Consider the following 21,352-nt stretch of genomic DNA (forward strand, 5'->3'; position numbering starts at 1 on the left):
CTGCCTGGAGAGTGGCAAAATGGACACACGGGGCGCTCTAACAACAGCCAGACCAATGACTGTATACAGTCACTGAGCTGACGGAGGCAATGTTTAAATATCGGCCTTGTGCGCACATATATCGGCCGATGCCGATTATCTAAAAAATGCCAAAAATCGGTCCGATTAATCGGCCGGCCGATTAATCGGTCGATCACTACAAATAATGCTTATTGTGTAAAAAAAAACTTAAATGAAATTTTAAAACAAATCCAACATTATATAAATAAATGAATAATACAAATAAAGAAAGTATCCTAACATAAATACATTTGGCTGGAAAATCCCCCTACCTGGCAACTTTGTAAAGTGCCGTCTACCAGGCGAGGTGAATAGCGCCAGTGCCCTCTGCTGTTTAAAGTGAATATCGATTCATCTTAAATGAATAACCGATTCTTAACTGTGTTGTGGTGCATCGTTACATCCCTATCCAAAACTCACTGTCTATTCAGGACACAGATGTGAGAAGATGCTACTTTAGCTTAGGCCTTAAGGGCTGTGTCTCAAACCGCACACACAGTCCAATACATTGTGCAGGAAATATTAATTTCGCCACTGTTTTAAATCTAAATTAGCACACTATTTAGTATACAGGACGATATATGAGACACAACAGCTCTATTCTAGGTCATGTGCGGCCTGATACAGCAATATTCATGCTGATATATTATGTGCATGTGATGCTCCTCATCCATTTTATTTGTTTTAAATTCCCATTCTCAATTTTTTCAACTTACAACTCTCCCATTTCACTGTGGCATGTGCAAGACTTTTTAACCAGTATCATCTGCTCAACCAGTAGATGTCCTTCACTTTTCTACTACTAACTACTTTATGGAAGAGAGCATATGACTGCACAAAGAACAAAGTACATTTCTGTGGCTTGTATTACATTTACACAAGATTTTGCTGCAATGTCACAAAACAGCGGCTGTAATGTCAAATGAACTCAGCCTTGAAATGGGTTCACAGCAAGCTTTAGTCACCATTATTTTGCTAATAAGTAAAGAATGCAAAGCCTCTAGTATAAGTGGCATTAGTTACAAGCAAATTAAACAGGAGTTTTAAGAACAACACATAATCGACAGCCACGTACACTTGAATTTGTCAGGAATTCATGCTGAAGTAAAATGTAAATTAAAACCATTACAAATATGGTCCCACAAACACTGTTGTGATGATCAAGAACATTAATGAATTGGCAATTAATAAAAACACCTCAAGTCAGCAAGACCACAATCAGACTAAGAAAGCTAAATTAGCTTATATTCATATTAGGTAGAATTGAGTGGGATTATAGTTTTCACACCAAGTAAGCAATCTATTTAGTAGAAGCCAACCAAACTATATTTACAACCCCAAGTTTCAAAATGCAGTAAAAAGAAGAATCAAAGTAGAAAGGTAAGATTTCCAGTGTTTTCACTGATCAACCTCATTTGATCAGTGTACTTTGTAAATACAAACACATTTAGAATTTGTTGCCTGCAACACACTCCAAAAAAGTTGGCACCAAGGCAAAAAAGTGACAAGGTTTATTAAATATTAGAGTTCCAGAATTCCACAATAAGCAGGTGAATTGGTGACAGGAAAGGGAATCATGATTGGGTTTGAAAGTAAAGTCTTTACAAGCAATGATTGATCGTGGCTCACCACTTTGTGCCAAAGATTTAAATGTATTTTAAATGTATGGTCCAGCATGAACAGGAGAATTAGATGACAACGATTATGGACTGTTGAGCTCCTAAAGTGTTGTATCAAGACAAAATTCCACCTGCAAATCTGTAACAATTAGTGCCGAGTTCTTAATATATTAAAAAGCCTAATTAATAGGAAAGTTAATGGAAAATTGATGTAAAAACTTTTCTGGAAATGGGGTTTGTACGTGTACAATACGTTGCAGCTACTGTTATTTAGAGTGACAAGGTTTAAATAAAAAGAACCCACATTCCATTTTTTATCGACTGTGTGAAGTGTTCTTACACTATGCATTATAAAGTATAGAATATGGGACCCATACTAAACCAAAGCCAAGTTAGCAGGCTGACAGACCAATTGCTATTTAAAAATGTATTAGTGTTGAGTATAAATTTAAATGCAAATGTATTTCTTAGTAGTCAGACATACACAATATTCTGCTGTCAGGACTGCCAATCATACATCAACATGGTTTAGGGTAAAAAAGCAATCTGACAAGGATGTAACGTCTCACCATGTCTGTTTAACATCCTTGGAGAACAAGTTATAGAAAGGTGCTACAGGTATAATCAGGTATGCTGATGACATTGTGTTACTGGTCACACCACCAGATGAACTACAGGAGCTGGTGTGTCATATCAAGAAAGATGTGAAGGAATATATCACGCTGATAAATGCTGCAAAAACAAAGTGATGAACACTGAAGAAATAATGGAAATGAAGGTGTAAGGTAGAAGATTTTAACAAGTGGACTCCTTTTAATCTTTGGGAGGGTGGCTTAGTGGGTAGCACTGTCGCCTTACAGCAAAAAGGTCCTGAGTTCGATCCCCAGGTGGAGCAGTCCGGGTTCTTTCTGTGTAGAGTTTGCACGTTCTCCCCGTGTCTGTGTGGGTTTCCTCCGGGAGCTCCGGTTTCCTCCCACAGTCCAAAGACATGCAAGTGAGGTGAACTGGAGATACAAAATTTGTCCCTGACTGTGTTTGACATTAAACTTGTGTAACCAGTAACTACCTTTTCTGTCACGAATATAACCAAAGTGTGTAAAACATGACGTTAAAATCCTAATAAATAAATACATTTATCTTTGGGGAGTGGAGTATCAAATACTGCAAAATAAGCTGAAGTGAAGTAAAGAATGGCGACAGGTGGTGATGATCAAACTGACAAAGATAAAGGTTTTTGAGAACAAGTGCATTAATAAACTGCTGAAAATCTCATGGAGGAAGATGATGACCACTGAGCAAGTTTATAAGATGGCCAGAACAGAAAACTGTACCACATTAAGTCCTGCAAGTTTCGTTACTTTGGGCATGTCACACACATTACAACACAAAAGGTAGTGTTATGACAGGACTTATGCATGGACTCCAAAGACGAAGAAGACCAAGAATAAGCTGGATCATGACATGGGTTGCATTATCAGGGGCTAGTCTGCTACAGGTAACACAAGGCAGAAGGCATTGGAGAAAGCTGACTCATAGGTGCAGCCAACCATGACGAAGCGATGACTGCAAAGTAACATGAGTCGGACCTACATGTATGCACACTTCAACCAATAAAATGCACCAATTAGAACCGAACAGCTTTAGATCAATACATGTATAGATACATATAACTAAACTAAATAACTAGAATCAAAAAATTGCCTCTTACTATCCTTTACAGCTTCACTAACACATTAGTGCTACACTTTTATGCTAATAAGTATACAGGCTAATAGGCTAAGCTCTTATGCAGATGTGTACACAGATGTGTTTCTAAACACTGTTCATTGACTTTGCTAGACCCACAGAGTGATGAGTGATTGATTAGGTAAATAAGTGTGCATGTGTGTTAGAAAACTGCAGAAATCTAAACATTGGACATCATCACTGTAGATAATATGTGCTCTGAACTATAATAAATCTGCATATAATTGTAAATAAAAGGTTCATTTAAACTTTTTCCTACTGGCTAAAATAAACCTGGAAAAACTTTTCATTTATTTTGAACGCCTAGTTTAAAGGTCAGCATTCAGTTGATTGGTGAAGAATGTATTTGCCTGTTTTGGCAGTAAAAGTCTCTTCCTCTCCATCTGCATTGGATTTTCATCACACGACTCTTGTTAGTCATACTGGCTGGATGCTTGATTGTAATAAACAGATGTATGAAAAAAGAAAAAAGAAAAGCCAGGCTGACGTTTGCAAAAGACCATAAGGATCGTACCGTACTGCACTGAAGTGAAATCACCTTCTCTGAGTCTAATTTTCAGCTACACCCAACATCTGATCATCTAATGGTTAGATGGAGACCTAAAGATGTTTACAAGCCAGTGTCTTATACCCACTGTGAAATTCGGTGGAGGATCAGTGATCTGGGGTGCTTAAGCAGGTTCGGAATGAGGCACTTCTGTCTTTGTAAGCGATACATAAATCAAGCCACATAGCAGGCTGTCTTGCAAGAAGGAAGACACTTTCCCATAGCTCACTTATGAAAATTATATAAAGCTGGTTTTCCCAAATATATTTCAATGAGCAGCACTGTGATCCAACTCCTGTGGTAAAACTGGTTGAGCCAAATTTCTAACGGCAGGTAAATCTTTTTGTTTTAGCCAAATTTGACTACAAAGGTGTGTTATCAGGTTCAGACCAAAGTCTTTAACTTTAACTTCATAAACCATTCACAGAATAGTATGTGAGTATCTCATAGTCTTAGAGCCTCAAGTCTATACATTATACAATGACTGTAAGCCCAGCTTTTTACTAAGTACTTAAGTAAAAACTAATCGTGCACTTACAAAAGGGGGTTGGGGGCACTGGTAACTCACTTTCTGTTCTCCTTACCTTTGTTTTCTACTAACCGGATTTCACAAAATATGGCTTCCTAGACTGTCATCTTTATATTAGCATAAAATAATGTTTAATTAAAAAGAAACATAAAGGACTTGAACCCTCCTCCACACACACAAACACACTCCAAAACATATGCATATATAGTTTACAGTCAACACTGGTCCTGAAAAGTCAATACCCATCAACAGCAAACACAACCAAGCTGTCCAAATGGCAAGTTTTGGTTTTAAACAATGCCGGCGGCTAAAAGACACCTTCACATCAACAATGCCACAAGTTTTTCAGGTGCCTTTCTCTTAATGTTCTCCTGTCAATCTTTATCTGAATAAGGTGCATTTGTTCCATATAGCTCATCAATAAACACTTTTAACAATGTATTGTGCTGATAAATAACAGCTCACTTGTAATACAATTCTAAAAGCTATTTCAGTCAAATGTGTTTGTAAATTAAGCACTAAATTTATTTGATTAAATAATTCATGAATGTCGAGTCATTTTACATTGCTCCTGGTGTGGATTTAGCGAAATGTGTGTACCAAATGCTGTGACCTTATCTCATTCTATTAACTCAATAATCAGAGTACTGCAAGAAATCAGATGATGACAATCGGATTACTGAGTTTACATGAGTCAGCACTTAACTTGTAGTAAATTGTTAAATTAAGTACTGTGTAGTAAGTGATAGAACAGCTCTAATTCTTTTAGTGTGATACTCAGGTTGTGCCCCTAAACCCTCTTTTGATTATGAAGTTGTTAAATGACTCAATCATTTGCATATTTAGAAACATTACATATACATAAACAGTCATGATACAAACTGACAACCATTTGAAAATGGATTTGTAAGGTTTATAAGATTATTACCAGTTTAATACAGTATTTGTAAAAGTAAGTGTTTGTTATATAAAAGTCTCGTTCTCAATTACTGATTCTTTAATTATACTCCATGTTTTGCATGTTCTCCCCGTGTCCGTGTGGGTTTTCTCCGGATACTCCGGTTTCCTCCCACAGTCCAAAGACATGCAAGTGAGGTGAACTGGAGACACTGAATTGTCCATGACTGTGTTCGATATAACCTTGTGAACAGATGAATCTTGTGTAATGAGTAACTACCGTTCCTGTCATGAATGTAACCAAAGAGTGTAAAACATGACATTAAAATCCTAATAAACAAACAAACTCGACTTATTGACTCTTCTTATGTTTTAAGCATTGTATGGTCTGTTGTTACAAGTAACAGTGATCCGTACAGCAAACAGTCCAGTTAGGCTGTAAATGTAACTAATAATATTGACTGTTGGTTTAACTGCTGACTCAGAACACTGACGTGTTGGACTCGCCTATATTCATAACACTGTTTAGAATAGTATATTTTAACTGTTTGTTTTTCCATTTATCGTGTTTTCATTTATTTTATTTCTAATTTTAGTCTTAACGTATTAGTAGTAACAGAAGTAGAAATTTACCTCAGAAATGTCCTCACACGAGCTTTGACACGAATGTAAAGTATAAGGTAGTAGTACTCGGTACATCACGCAGCTTCATTTTACAGCTTAATTTTATTATTAAGTTTAGGATTAATTTGGGTAAAAGTGAGTCTTGTCTTTTTACATTAAAGACCCTACAGCTGTATTTGTTCGTATTAGACAAGAGAATAAATGGACAGTAAACGGAAAGAAAACGGAAAGCATTCATTCTCTTACCTGAACACCTTCCACCGTTCAGGACGGTATACAAAACACAAACACACCTTCCGAATAGTTCATTTACCCGATACACCTGAGAGGGTGAGGGCGAATGAACTGAGATGAGTCGTGCTTTAGAGCAGCCAATCAGCGCTGTACAGGGGCGGGATTAAGCAACAATCGCTTACATTCAAGACCGGGTTTGTTTCCGCGTTCAAGTCATGCGGGATGTTTACGCCTTTTCTACAGCTTAGGGTTATAGTTACCAAAACTACCAACAATAAACAACTTTAAGAGTAAATACAAAAACTAAACACATATTAGAAACATATAAGACACTTTGGAACTAATGATCCAGCACATTAACTCAGATCTAGAAACATTGAGTAAAAAATAGCACCCAACAGTCATCCGTACTACAAACCACACAAAACACCACCTTCACTTACATAGAACAATAAGATATTTATCACATGTATACAGCAGTAAGTAAAAGTACCTCTTTTACTGTAGATCTCTGAAGAGAAAATCCACGTCTCAGCCTCTCTGATCTCTGGTGAGCTCTGACCCAACCCATCTACACTGGAAGAAGAAGAAGTGGGCGGCAAGAAAAAAGTAGTGGCTGAGTCTCACTCCACAAACTACTCAACTATAAACTACTCTACACAGTATATAATGACTAGACATGACAGGTGCTGTTAAGTCCAAAATGATACGGTGTGGGATAGTCTCACGAGAACAGTCACCATTCTCTTAACGAGATTTGCATCTGGGACTTTTTTTTCAACTGGTGAAAGAATGTTTGTTTGTTTGTTTATTAGAATTTTAATGTCATGTTTTACACTTTGGTTACATTCATGACAGGAAACAGTAGGTAATCATTACACAAGGTTCATCAGTTCACAAGGTTATATCGAACACAGTCATGGACAATTTAAGATCTCCAATTTACCTCACATGCATGTCTTTTGACTGTGGAAGGAAACCGGAGCACCCGGAGTAAACCCACGCAGACACAGGGAGAACATGCCCCAGACCACCCCACCTGGGTGTTTTGATGCACCTGTACTTTTACATTCTATACATTCAGCGGGTAGCACGGTGGCTTAGTGGGTAGCACTGTCACCTTGCAGCAAGAAGGTCCTGGGTTAAATCCCCAGATGGGGCAGTTTCTGTGTGGAGTTTGCATGTTCTCCCTGTGTCTGCGTGGGATTCCTCCTACAGTCCAAAGACTCACAAGTAAAGTGACTTGGAGATACAAAATTGTCCATGACTGTGTTTGACATTACACTTGTGAACTGATCAATCTTGTGTAACCCGTAACTACTGTTTCTGTCATAAATGTAACCAAAGTGTGTAAAACATGACGTTAAAATCCTAATAAATAATAAATAAATAACATCCAATACGTTAGATTTTTTTTCTAATTCTACAGAAGTGTACACATTTATAAATGACATTTAACTTTTACTGCATTATTTTAACTTGACCGCTACGGTCAAAAGCTTTTAACCTGGGTAACTGCCTTGCAGTTGGCTGAAGCCGATGGGGTTACTAGGTCAACCAGCTGTGGTTTTTAACCTTCAACGCGTGTGTAAATATTTCTTGTGTGTGCAAATAAAGCAAAAGTACTGGAACTTGGACTCTTGAACGTCTGTCCTCCCTGCAGGTCTCCCATTCTTGGCACAACCTACCTTACTCCTTTTTACATTATGTTATCCACATCAAGAAGTTGAGTTCTCTGGGCTTGGATGCATCTGGGATGGACCATCACACAGTGGAAACATGTTTTGTGGTTAGATAAATCAGTATCCAATCCATTTTTGGAAGAAATGTTTGTATGTGCTCTGGACCAAAAACAAAAAGGACCATCCAGACTGTCGGCCACAAAAGTCTAAAAGCCAGGGTCTGTCATGGTATAGGATTGTGTCAGTGCCCCTGGCAAAGGTATTTTTACTTTTCTGACTGCAGCATTAATGCAGAAAAGTTTAACAACAAAGATTCACAACATAACAACATGGATTCCATTATCAGCAGCTAATTTGCTACAGGCGATGACATAAAGAGGGCACTGGAGAAAGCTGTCTTGCAGTCAGCTATTGCAAAGCAAATGGTGTAGTGGAATTACATGACATGACATGACATTTATCGGCTTACCATGCATTTTTTGGGTCATCAGCTGGGCATTGCAGTCATGTTTAAATTATTTAATACGGGACCGGTTTATTTGGATGATTTATTGATTGTATTGCACTAGAGGTAGCTCAGCAGTTACGGTTTTAGACTATTGATTGGAAGGTTGCTAGTTTAAGCCAAGTTGCGACTGCTAAGTCTCTGAGCAAGGCCCTTACAGTACCAACTGTAAATCGGTTTGAATAAAAGCATTTGCTGAAAGTCATAAATGTTGTAAATTAATTATGTAAAATTGCTGGATTGATTATAGATTGGAAATACAGAAGTAAGTAAAGTAATAAAATGAAACAACAAGAATTTAACTATAATGCATTACTCACACCAACAGTGAGCTTATATTTAACTTATGTGCATCACATTTTCAGGCTGCATTGCTGCCCAATACATGTTCTGTGTTACGTATTTATTCTAGTGGGAAAACAATAGAATTGGACCCAATCACAAAACATTTTTTTTCCAAAAGTTTTATAGATAATAAGATCAAAATTTGTTACTGGAAATGCATTTATTTATTCATTCAGTAACCGCTTTATCATGATTGCATGGGGCCAGAGCCTCCTGGAAAAACACTGACTGCAAAGCAAGCAGACACCATGGACATGGCTACAGGGCCATTCACCCCACCACTCACTACGGCCAATAATGATCTAATAATTCAAAAACTGGCATGCTGTAAGGAGGTGGAAGAAAATTGAAGTACCCAGAAGAAACAATATCAATACAGATATTGGGTGTTGCATATGAAACCTGTCAGTAAAAGGAATAAACCCATGTGTGACTTCCTCAGTACCTGCTGTGTTACCATGCCACCGGTTTCATTTTCAGTTCTACGTAATCATTTCCATATTATGTAAAAATTTATTATGTGTTTAAAAATGCTGTGCTGGTATTTTTAAAAATGCCTGAACATTGGGTTTGTTTTAAAGTCTTTCCAGTTTTTCTTGTTTCGGTAACAGTAATAGCCTCACACTAAGAGTAATGACATTCAACATCTATACCAACTGGGTTAAAGGTAAAACAGGAAGGTTATGGTGCAACATAGTGATTTGGCAAGTTTCATTTCCTATGATGTGATAATTATCTTGTCACTGTGTTTGCAGAACTAGCAAGTATGTTGGAAGTGTAGAGTAAAGCTACAGAATGTGTTTAGAATGTTTCTTCTGTGCAGTGCAGTAAAGAGATTTTCCCTGTCTGATCTCTTTTATTTTTGTGTAAGATATTACCAGACATCTGTGATTTGTTAATTCTTTTGAACTTTTATTTAACTGACAAAAGTACAAAGAAATTATTGTAAATGTTCTGAAAGACCATCTTGATTGTATTTTGTCAATATAGACACATTTTGAATTTAATGCCAGTAACATCAGAGTAAAAATGTATAGAATATTTAATGACTGGTTTTAAACATTTCACAATAAGCAGGTGAACTGGTAACAAATGACATTATCATAATCAGGTAAAACTCTGTATTGGTATAAAAGGAGTGTTTGCAAGTAAAGGTGAGTATTGTCTCATTACTGCAAAACTTTGTAAGATAATTGTAAATCAAGTTCAAAAAGTAGATTTCTCAACACAAGGTTGCTAATAATTTAGGTCATTCACCAACTACTGTACAAAATATGGCTAAAATATTTAGGGAATCTGGAGAAGTCATAGGACACAGGGCAGTGATAGCTCAGTGGTTAAGGTACTGGACTAGTAAACAGAAGGTTGCCGGTCCCCGCCACCACCAAGTTGCTACTGTTGGGTCCCTGAGTAAAGACCCTCAATTGCTCATCGTGTTCAGCTTATTGTGTAAGTCGCTTTGGATAAAAGTGTCTGCTAAATGCTGAAAATGTAAATGTAAGTCAGATTTCTTCAGTGTGCGAAGGGCCCCTTGTCAGCAGTGGCGTGTGACCTTTGAGGCGTAACCTCAAACAGTACTGCACTTGGAGTTCTTTGTAAAACAGTTGTGACTTAACACAGTCTGCTGCTGCATCAAGAAATGCAATCTAAAACTCTGTTGTGCAAAGATAAGGCCATGCATCAATTCCTTGCAGAAATGTTCTTTGGGTCTTATCAACATTTTTTCCTGGGGGGGTCAATTCTAGGGCTCATTCTGCATGCACTAGTCTACAACAACGTGTCTTTGTAGACATAGAATATGTGTGACTATGGACTGTTGAGCAGCTGACATCTTGTATCAAGCAAAAATGGACAAAAATTCCACTTTCAAAACATTTATTTGCATTTTCAGTTGATAACAGTGTCTGTTACAACATTCAGGCATCAAATTGAGTCTGCTGTAGGCATCAAATTCTATTTATGTTAATATTAACAAAATACAGTTTGGTTGTTAAATAATAACAGAAACAGGAAACCAAAAAATCTTTTCATTTTACTTTTGTCAAGTAAATAAAAGTTCAATGAACAAATCACAGATTCTTGTTTACAGTTTTACAAAATCCACTCAACTTGTCTGGAAATGGAGCTTGTATTTTAAATCTTGATACAAATTATTATAAGACAAAGCCTGGGTGGCACGGTGGCACGGTGGCTCAGTGGGTAGCACTGTCGCCTCACAGAAAGAAGGTCCTGGGTTCGATTCCCAGGTGGGGCGGTCTGATTCCTTTCTGTGTTGAGTTTGCATGTTCTCCCTGTGTCTGCATAGGTCTCCTCCGGGAGCTCCGGTTTCCTCCCACAGTCCAAGGATGGGCAAGTGAGGTAAACTGGAGGTACAAAATTGTCCATGACTGTGTTTGACGTTAAAACTTGTGAACTGATAAATCTTGTGTAACAAGTAACTACCTGTCCTGTCATGAATGTAACCAAAAGTGTAAAATGACTTAAAATCCAAACAAACAAACATAAGACAAAGCCTGAATAAAAAGAAAATACATTTTATATATGAAGAATTTATATATTAAAGGTATCCATAACAACATTGCATCAGATATTTTTTAAATGAATTCAGAGATGGACTTGTCTTTTGTTTAGAATCATTGTCATATTGCATTGGACAATAGCTTCATCTCAGAGATGGCAGAATGGCAAGAATGACCAGCTGCACAACACCCACGCTGGCACACACACATATGCCATGCCTAAAGCAGTCAGTTGCATCTTTTCACCAGGCATTACTGGATTATTACAGATTGTTTTACTTTTGCCTTACTTATCTCAAAAAATTCGGGGTGAATAAGTTTTTTAGTGAATCCAGTATCAGGTACATATGGCCAATTGATTATTAAGGGAGGATTACTTTTACACACAGGTACAGTTAGTTTTTAACAGTGCAAATGGTTTGAAAATGGTTTATTTACAATATATAATTGTCTACAACAACATATAATGCACTAAGACCTTTAAGTAGGACCCAAAACTACAAGACGTATTAGGACTCACTTATGGCAAGCCGTTTTAGCTTTTAATCCTCCTTTTCTTGATATCAAAACGGCTTGCCATACTCACTCTCTGTTGTTATTGTTACTACATGTCTCCATCTGCTGGAGGAAATAAACATGACTTTAAATAGTAAACAAACATATTCGTACTTACAGGACCCGTCCACCTCCAACCCTGTTAGCATGAAATCTTTCAGGCTCTTTTCTAGTGAAAATATGTAAGTAAATTGTATAAAGTAAATTAGAGTAAAGCTTTTATATTTTACATTAATAAACAAAAAGCAATATTACTCCACCAAATTACATGTAAAAAAGAAACATGACTAATTATACAGATCAAATAAACGTACCTGTAAGTTTACCTGCTTTCCATTAAAAATAAGAAATAAAACTTACATGATTAACCAAAACCTTCACCTACCAGTTTAATCTGTGAAGGAAACATTGTTATATACATCACAAGTGCAATAAAAGTTTTAGATAACAAAATATGATAAACTAACAGCTATAATTTACTCTGGACACCACTCAGATTGCTCAATGTGCAATGGGCCACCTCACAGCACTAAGGCCCTGGGTTTGATTTCCCGCCTGGGCGGCCAGGGTATTTCCTGTGTGGAGTTTGCATGTTCTCCCTGTGTCCGCGTGGGTTTCCTCCATGTTATTCGGCTTTCTTCCTTTAAGTCCAAAGACATGCAGTCAGGTCAATTGGAGCTTGTGATGGACTGGTGACCTGTCCAGGGTGTTTCTTGCCTTTTGCCCAATGGATCAGACCCACCATGAGCCAGACGATGGTAAAACAGTCAATAAGTTAATCAATTTATTCACAAACTGAATAGTTCTTTGAAATAATTTAAACTTAAGTTTTTTATTTTAATAAGAAAACATTTTAAATAATTCTAAAACTTACATGCTTCCTGCTGTCAACCATTTTAGTACTTTGTCAACATTGTTAACCTATTTTATTCCTCTTTTTTAAGAAATGTCGTGGTGCTATTTTAATTATAACAAATGCTTAACAAATGTTTAATGCAATAATAGTTTAATTTAATAACTAAAACTTAATAATTTAGTAATTACCAAGCCAAGTAGTTTAATGAAATGTCTGTGTATCTCAATTCTTTTAATTCTTTGAAATGAAAGAAGCTTGGAACAACTTTAAACCTTCCTAAAGCTGGCCATCCCACCAAACTGGGCATCTGGGAAAGAAAGTTAAAAATTAAAATTCAGATATGCAGATATGGGAGAACCTGTTGGATTGTCTCTGCAGCACTCCATAAATCAGGCCTTTATGGCAGCGTGGCAAGTCAAGAGCCACTGTAAGAGTCATATAAAGGCATGTAAAGAACTTAGAAGCAACATAAAAAAGTTATTCAATAGTCTGGTGATATGAAAAGTGTATTCTCTGAAGAACCAACACTATAAAAAGTGAAAAAACAGGCAATGCAACTAGCTTAATCCATCCCAAGGGTGAAACATGGTGGAAGCTGCATCATGCTATAGACGGGACAGATAAATGCAGCCAAATACAGGAGCATCCCTAAAGATTTTGTTGTTGTGTTCTTGTAGAGGCAAGAGCATTGTCAACGAACTCTCAATGTATAAAACTAGTTGAACAAGTTTGGAAGTTATTCCTTAGACATTAATAGACCATTTATAATTTTTTTTTAAAAGTTTTTGAGCCACTCAGGTGGCTCAGCAGTAAAACATGCTAGCACACCAGAGCTGGGATGGGCGGCTGCATGAACAACGATAGGGAACTCCTCAAAACTGAGCGAATTACGACCTCTGCTGGCGGGTTGATGGTGTCTGCACAGAGTCAAGGATTATTGCTGTGGCTCTCAGTTCATATGCCAATCAGCACAAAAGCTGATTGGCATATGAACTCACCTTGTGCAGGTGAAAAGATGCAGTTGGCTACTGCGCACATGTCGGAGGGGCGTGTAACAGTCTTGCTCTCCTCAATCGGAGAAAAAATATTTGCAAAAAAAAAGAAAATGCATTTTTTTAAATTCTGTTTTTTACATTGGGGTGACGAAATAATACAAATTTTTAAAGATTTTGCTGGATTTAGGAAGATTGAAAACCTAGTGGGTCATTTAGCTGGGCCCAATAAAGCTGCCAAGAATAAGCAACAGTTCCTAGGAATATGCAGTCTACCACAACAAACTAGTGGACGCAACATCAGCACTGGAACTATTAGATAGTTATTTAATTGGGCTTTCTTGGTCAAACAACTTCGCACAAACCTTAGATCATTACATGCAATGCCAAGCAAATGCTCTGAAAAGCCAGATGAGTTGAAGCTTCCAGATACCACAGGACCGCCAATATCTGGTCAGAGCTATTTTGACAGCATAATTGTCAGGTCCTAATGTTTTGGCTAATCTGTGTAAATGCATGAACATTGGGGATGATTTAAGTCAAAGATGTGCAAGGGCTCATTCAAAAGCAAAACTTGTTAGTAACCTTTAAATTTGACCTTGCTTAAAGTCATCCAAAATATTTGTTATTTATAGTAATATGAGTTCACAGACAGTACAACAATTTGTTTTTCAGTGTGTGTGGAATTCACATGACACGTCTGACCAAGCTCAAGCATACAGTTTTCAGTGCTTGTGGCCAGGAAGAAAAATGACAACCATACAGTAGGAGTTGTTTTGCAAAGACCTTCGCTCCACCCACAGACAACTGGATCTTCCTTTTTAGCTTCAAGTTGCCTCTGAGTACACACACATATACACGCTCATACTCATACAGTTAGTTAGAGACAGAGGGGGCTGGCAGACAAAATCAGGATATGACATCATTCCCAGGAAGAAAAGCCAAACAACTTTTCTTTTTTTGCTTAACAAGACTTTTTATGTTCAGACTGTCAGGCTTAAAGAGTTAGTTAAACAAAGTTCTTTAGATTATACACGTCCTCTGGCCGTTAACTGGAGTTTGATGATATCTCTGGAGCTTTTCCATAGATCCCCACAGCATTCCAAGCATTCAGAGTGGGACTTGAGCCAGGTACTGTAGGGAAGATATTTTCCTTTGCCTTCGACTCAGTGTCTAACCAAACTGTTTTAGTTTTTACTTTTATGTGCTCTTGCAAGTAAATATTGTGTCTTTTTGATTTTGCATTCCACTGGACTTTACTGATTTACTAATGATTTACTGGAGCCTGAAGTGGGATTAAGTAGGAATGTGTAAAATACGATCTGCTGTCTCTTTCATCACCTTAAAGAAAAACATACAATTTAACTTGCATGTTTAAAAATGATTTCATTTTAAAGCTCTAATTCATTTTTATTTTGTTTTTGATGGTAGGGGTGTGGTGGCATATGCTGTAATTACTGTTATCCCACATAGTTCAATACCAAAGTAAGGTGGTACAGCAGGTATTGGTGTTGATAACACACAGCTCCAAAGACATGGGTTGGATTCTTGACTTTAGTTACTGTCTGTAGAGTTTGGCATTTTCTACTCATGTCTGTCTGGCCTTTTTTTACGTTCTTTCCTTCCAACCATGCCATCAGGTTGACTGGCTACTTTAAAGTGACCATAGCTATAAGCATATGATGTCCTGTAATGTACTGGCCAATAAGATTTGTTTTTGGAGGTGCCAACTACTGTATATCGCTAGAATGAACAATTTTACCACAACACTCAGTTTAACCCAAACACTTAAACAGTTAATAAAAATAAAAACATGCAGGTGTTACCCAAAGCTAGTACTCGTAATAAATGCATAAATGATACAAAATGCAAAAAAAGGACAACAGGACAAAAATTTTGGGTAAAATAAACAGTAAATTATTGCACTGTCATGCTGAAAGTTGAAAACCATTAATGATTATTATTCCTTCATTTCTGCATTCTGATAGATTTCCCTGGAATTCACCAAACCCAGATCAATCTATCAAACTACTAAATGATGAAGTGCAATTAATCACTCAAAATAATGTTTCCAAATAATTGAATACAGCCAAATACAGCTACATCTTTAAAGAATACCTCCTACAGAGTGCTGGTGAACTTAGACTGGGGCAAAAGGCCAAAGCATACAGCCAAAACAACCCAGGAATGGCTTTGTGGAAAGCCATTGAATGTCCTAGATTGGCCTAGCCAAAGCCCAGACCTGAAATTGACAGTTCACATTGATGGTGATGGCTTGTTGAGATGTCATTGCTGCTGTAATTGCTGCCAAAGTGGCGTCCACAGAACATTAAATAAATGGTCTAAACACTTTGGTGATTAAAAGATTTTAGTTTTTGATCTGATCGACTTTGGTGACCCCTAACATGACGAGCTGAAAGAAGAAGAACCCATTATTTTTTCATTATGGGTAATTAAGTTTAGTGATGTGTAAAATGGCACTTATATCCATTTAAAATTAAATCCACAACACACTAAGGCGTGCACAAAGTCCACATACTCTTGTCTATTTAGTCTACATTTGCTGTAACAATATTGTTTATTTGTGGTCCCCAGATATTTTTATCATATGCAGTAATAAGAATTAAATATTGATAGTTGCTTATTGAATCTATAGTTGTGTTACTATATAATGTATTATATATTATGTATTATATATATATACAAATTAATCTACATTTGAGGTATTTTCTTATTTAAGGATCTAGGAGACTGCAGCTTCATTTCATACATCCTGGCCTCCTCCTGAGTAGATTCTATTAAAAGCACAAGCTATATGGACATGGCTTTATGCCTTGGCCAGGTGTTCAGCAAAGACAAGACTTTCAGGCCTCGGAAACGCTTTGAACCAGGCACACAGCGCTTTGAGCTATATAAGAAGGCCCAGGCATCGCTGAAATCTGGACTGGATCTCAGGAAAGTTGTGCAGCTGCCTGAAGGAGAGAACATTAATGACTGGATAGCCGTGCACGTTGTGGATTTTTTCAACCGCATTAACTTAATCTATGGAACAGTTAGTGAGTTCTGCAGCGAGAGAACTTGCCCTGTTATGTCTGGAGGCCCTCGCTATGAATACAGATGGCAAGACGGGGACCAGTATAAGAAGCCCACCAAGCTGCCAGCCCTCCAGTATATGAATCTGTTAATGAATTGGATCGAATCACTTATTAACAATGAGGACATCTTTCCTACCCGTGTAGGTGAGTGTGAGGTCTAGTGTTCTCTCTTTTTTATGTTTTTTTTTATTTTTTATTAAAGGGATGTGATTTATGTTAAAAAATAATAGCTTTTTTCTTTACATTCACATAAATAACAAAAAAAATTAACTTTTCTGGATAAAGTAGTGATATGTGAAGTCAGGCACTGCTGTCGGATGAAAAGCTCTGGCCTGCATTTAACATTTAGTGGGGCTGAGGTCAGGGCTGTATGCAGCCGCTATGATTTAAGTTGAAAATTAGACTTTTTTATAATAATGCAGAAATTTTTATTTTATTAAAAAAGGTTTATTGTATTGATACATTTCCATTCTACTAAGCTACTAATAGCTACACATCTACTAAGCTGCAACAGGAAAGTTTACACAGAATGAAAAATGATTGATTTTTTTTGACAAATTTTTTTTTGTTATATTGCCCTATATTACAGTAAAACATATAATAAAGCACAATATAAACTACATATTTATCATGTAAATTATGATGTAAATATATATATTTTTTGTTTTAGGGGTCCCTTTTCCAAGGAACTTCCAGCAAGTGTGTAAAAAGATTCTAAGTCGGCTTTTCCGAGTGTTTGTGCATGTTTACATTCACCACTTTGACAGCATCTGCAACATGGGAGCTGAGGCTCATGTCAACACCTGCTACAAACACTACTACTACTTTATCTCTGAATTCAGTCTCATTGAACACTCCGAACTGGAACCACTGGTGAGATCTTTATTTATTCTGTAAGGAACAAGTTAATATCAGAATGATGACTGATGCTGCCATATGACATGTTTAGAGTTTTGAGGGACATATTATATCATATATTCTAATATATATTTATTAATTTATTTACACAGATTTAATGTGGGGTTTTTTTCAACAGAGAGCCATGACAGAGCGGATCTGTAACTGAAGTTGGAAATAAAAAAAATCAGAAGTATTTAAACCAAGGGAACAATGTATATTTTACTTAAGATTGCCTTACTGTATTAGGATTTAATTCTACTAGATGAGCCACATAATTAGTTACAGTTAGCTTGATATTTAAAAATGACAGCTATTTTATAATTGTATTTTGTTTAGTTATTGAGTTATTTTGTCTAAAAATGCTGCATGAGCCAAATTTCTATTTCTCTCAGTTTAGTATCCTGTGTTTACACGTCAGACTACAAAGGTGCCTTACATGTATAGGATTGCAACAGTTTTATCGTAATAGGTTCAAATTTTACTAGAATTGTACTATAAAACATCAGTCAAGAACTGAGAATATTTAGTATTTACATGTGAAAAGTGTAAATAAGTTACGTAAGTTTGGCAGGCTGTATCTTTTTGCTTCTTATTTGTGACTTGTAAATGTAAATGAAAACATAGTATAGCCCTTCATACTCCCCAGCAGGAGCAGCTGGTCATTTTGTGTATTTTCATGAACTGTGTTGGAGCATGTTATACGATTTAAAATGCATGTCTTTTGCAAATACCTCTGCAATATGGGATTGCTCTTCTTTGTATTATTAATTTTATGCAAATGTGCGTTGTTCTTTTCTCTGTGTTTACTTGTACATGCTTTCATAGACATTTATAAAGATTTTTCTAAGGATGATTTTTAAATAAGCTAAACAGCCTAATGTTTTTTTTTCTTTAAACAAATCAAATAACGTATGTTTTTATTATTATTCTGATTTATCATTCTGTCAGGCTCATATTAAAAGAATGTTTAAGAAGTTCATATGAAATTAGTGGAAAATGTGTTTTAAGCGTATGTCCTGCATTAATTGATTTGTTTATTTTTTTATTCCTCATGGTTTTTTCAAAAAGAATACAATTTCATAACATTACATTGGGGATAGTTTTGGAGCCATCTTTCATATTAGTTTAACCCTGCAAAAGACATAGGAATCATAACCAAAAACTGTGACCATGGCATTTCATCTTGTGACTGACTGCTGAAAAGATGCCCAGATGTTTGCATATTTGTAAAAAAAAAAAAAATTATTCAGCATTTATTTAACAAGTTATTTAATTATTATTTTATGTAATAAAAATTATAATTTTTTTTAATAAATATTATTATGTATTAATAAATTGTTTAATAATAGTTAATAGAATGCTTATTTGTACTTTTAGGAATACACCAATCAAGCATAAAATTATGACCACCTTCCCAACATTGTGTTGGTCCCCCTTTTGCTGCCAAAACAGCCCTGACCCATGGACAGTAGACTACTGAAGATGTGCTGTGGTATCTGGCACCAATATGTTAGCAGCAGATCCTTTAACTCCTGTAAGTTGCGAGGTGGGGCCTGCATGGATCATACTTGTTTGTCCAGCACATCCCACAGATCCCCTTCACATGCATTAATGAGCCTTGGCCGTCCATGACCCTGTCACCGGTTTACCACTGTTCCTTCCTTGGACCACTTTTGATAGATACTGACTACTGCAGCCCGGGAACACCCCACAAGAGCTGCAGTTTTGGAGATGCTCTGATCCAGTCATCTAGCCATCACAATTTGGCCCTTGTCAAACTCGCCTAAATCCTTATGCTTGCCCATTTTTCCTGCTTCTAACTTATTAACTTTGAGGATAAAATGTTCACTTGCTGCCTAATATATCCCACCCACTAACAGCTGCCGTGATTAATACAGTGTGGTACACCAGCTGTACAGCCGAGAACAGGAGGGACTTGGATCGTATAGTTAGGACTGCACAAAGGATTGTGGGTACCAAGCTCTCAAAACTGGACACAATGTATACTAGCCACCTGCATAAGAGGGCTAGGAACATCATCAAGGACTCAACTCACCCAGGTTACAGACTGTTTGTCCCCCTCCCATCGGGCAAAAGATTCAGGACAATCAAGACCCGAACAAACAAACTGAGGAACAGCTTTTTCCCCGGAGCTGTAGCCTCCATTACACCTCCACCCCCCCCCCAGACACAAACCCATAGCTACTGAGACTGCAAACCAAACTGTCTTGAACCCTGCCCTCCCCAAGCTGCTATTAAAGCACAAATCACTTAAATTCTGTACATAAATATACTATCGTGCAATAATATTAATAATGATTATAATTAATACCTGTCACAATGTAAATATTCATCTCTCATATTTCTTGTAATTTTGAGCTTATTTTGTGCTGTACCGAGTTTTTTTTATTATATTTTTTGTACTTTTTCTAATATATTTTAATACTTGTATCCTATGTTTATTTTATTATTGCTGCTGATCTCACTGAGAGCTCCCAAACAAAGTCTCGTTGTATAACTACAATGACAATAAAGAGTCTATCTATCTATCTATCTATCTATCTATCTATCTATCTATCTATCTATCTATCTATCTATCTATCTATCTATCTATCTATCTATCTATCTATCTATCTATCTATCTATCTATCTATCTATCTGTGTTATTCACTTTACCTGTCAGTGGTCATAATGTTATGCCTCGTCGGTGTACAGTTCCCAGACGATTGCATATTTGTAAAAATGTATTCAGCGTTTATTTAACAAGTTATTTAATTATTATTTTATTATTTAATATATTATGAAATATAAACTATATTTTACTTTGTAAATGATTTAATACTGATTACAGTTTTTCTCAGTCGATTTGGTTCATTTCTCAGATCAGAATTGAAATTCTCAAAACTGTTCATTCAATCTCCACATCTCCTTGTCACTTGTGCACATCATAATAGCATTTCTCATTGTGTTTCACATTTTGCAAATGCTTTTGTACATTCATGCAAATGGTCATGTACAGTTGTCTGCTGTTTTTTGCATTATCAATTGCTTATGTCATGTTTATCAAAATGTGTTCTACTGATTGTCTGTTGAATTGTCTTACCCTCCAAAACATTTAGGCTTTGGGTCATTGCCTAGGTCATTACATGCAAAAGTGCTGAACATGTTGCCATAATCTCTCAGGCATAATTTGTACATTTCTATGAAACTTTTTTGGTAAATGTTGGTAATTTACCATAAATTGATTAAATTGTTCTCAGGTGAATCTTGGCTTTCAGTTAAGAAGGGGAATTTGTGAAGGTTTAGATCAACCAATGGTCAAACAGCTCTCAACCATAGGACAGAGGTACATCTCATGAACCTTCAATTGACAAACATATATAGACACAAAACATTGCAATATTACAAAGTCTCACAATGGAAAGACAAGGGTGAACAGCCAAGAAGAGGGGTAAGGCTGCGTGGTGGAAGGCTGAGGGGACAAAACAGAGGAAGAGGTAGGAGAGTCCATGCCACTCTAACACCATCAGGCAATGGTTTGCCATTCATTATAGAATGCTGATGGAATTCCTCCCACCCTACTCCCCATTCCTGAACCCAATTGAGGAGTTCTTCTCAGCCTGGAGATGGAAGGTGTACGATCACCA

The 21,352-nt window shown here is 36.7% G+C and overlaps 2 protein-coding genes across 3 annotated transcripts in view; one reads left to right on the forward strand and one right to left on the reverse strand.

Annotated features, from left to right (window-relative positions):
- elovl1b (ELOVL fatty acid elongase 1b) overlaps positions 1 to 6,774 on the reverse strand; it is a 29,055-nt gene extending 22,281 nt beyond the window's left edge. Inside the window, exon 1 of one of the 2 annotated variants that reach the window (XM_063013526.1) lies at positions 6,750 to 6,774. The gene's annotated coding sequence lies outside the window, so the exon portion shown is untranslated. Of the gene's footprint in view, positions 1 to 6,268; positions 6,344 to 6,749 lie in introns of those variants that run through there. The other variant, XM_063013525.1, reaches the window with a different exon arrangement.
- A 7,990-nt stretch (positions 6,775 to 14,764) lies between these two features.
- On the forward strand, positions 14,765 to 17,984 carry mob3c (MOB kinase activator 3C). The gene is made up of 4 exons (XM_063012379.1): positions 14,765 to 14,841; positions 16,451 to 16,949; positions 17,476 to 17,678; positions 17,842 to 17,984. Exons 2-4 carry the CDS (start codon positions 16,526 to 16,528, stop codon positions 17,869 to 17,871), a joined length of 657 nt encoding a protein of 218 aa, XP_062868449.1. The 5' UTR covers positions 14,765 to 14,841; positions 16,451 to 16,525; the 3' UTR covers positions 17,872 to 17,984.
- The last annotated feature ends 3,368 nt before the right edge of the window (positions 17,985 to 21,352 follow it).

This window comes from Trichomycterus rosablanca, chromosome 17 (assembly GCF_030014385.1).
Source record: "Trichomycterus rosablanca isolate fTriRos1 chromosome 17, fTriRos1.hap1, whole genome shotgun sequence".
In the NCBI taxonomy this organism is placed as follows: domain Eukaryota; kingdom Metazoa; phylum Chordata; class Actinopteri; order Siluriformes; family Trichomycteridae; genus Trichomycterus; species Trichomycterus rosablanca.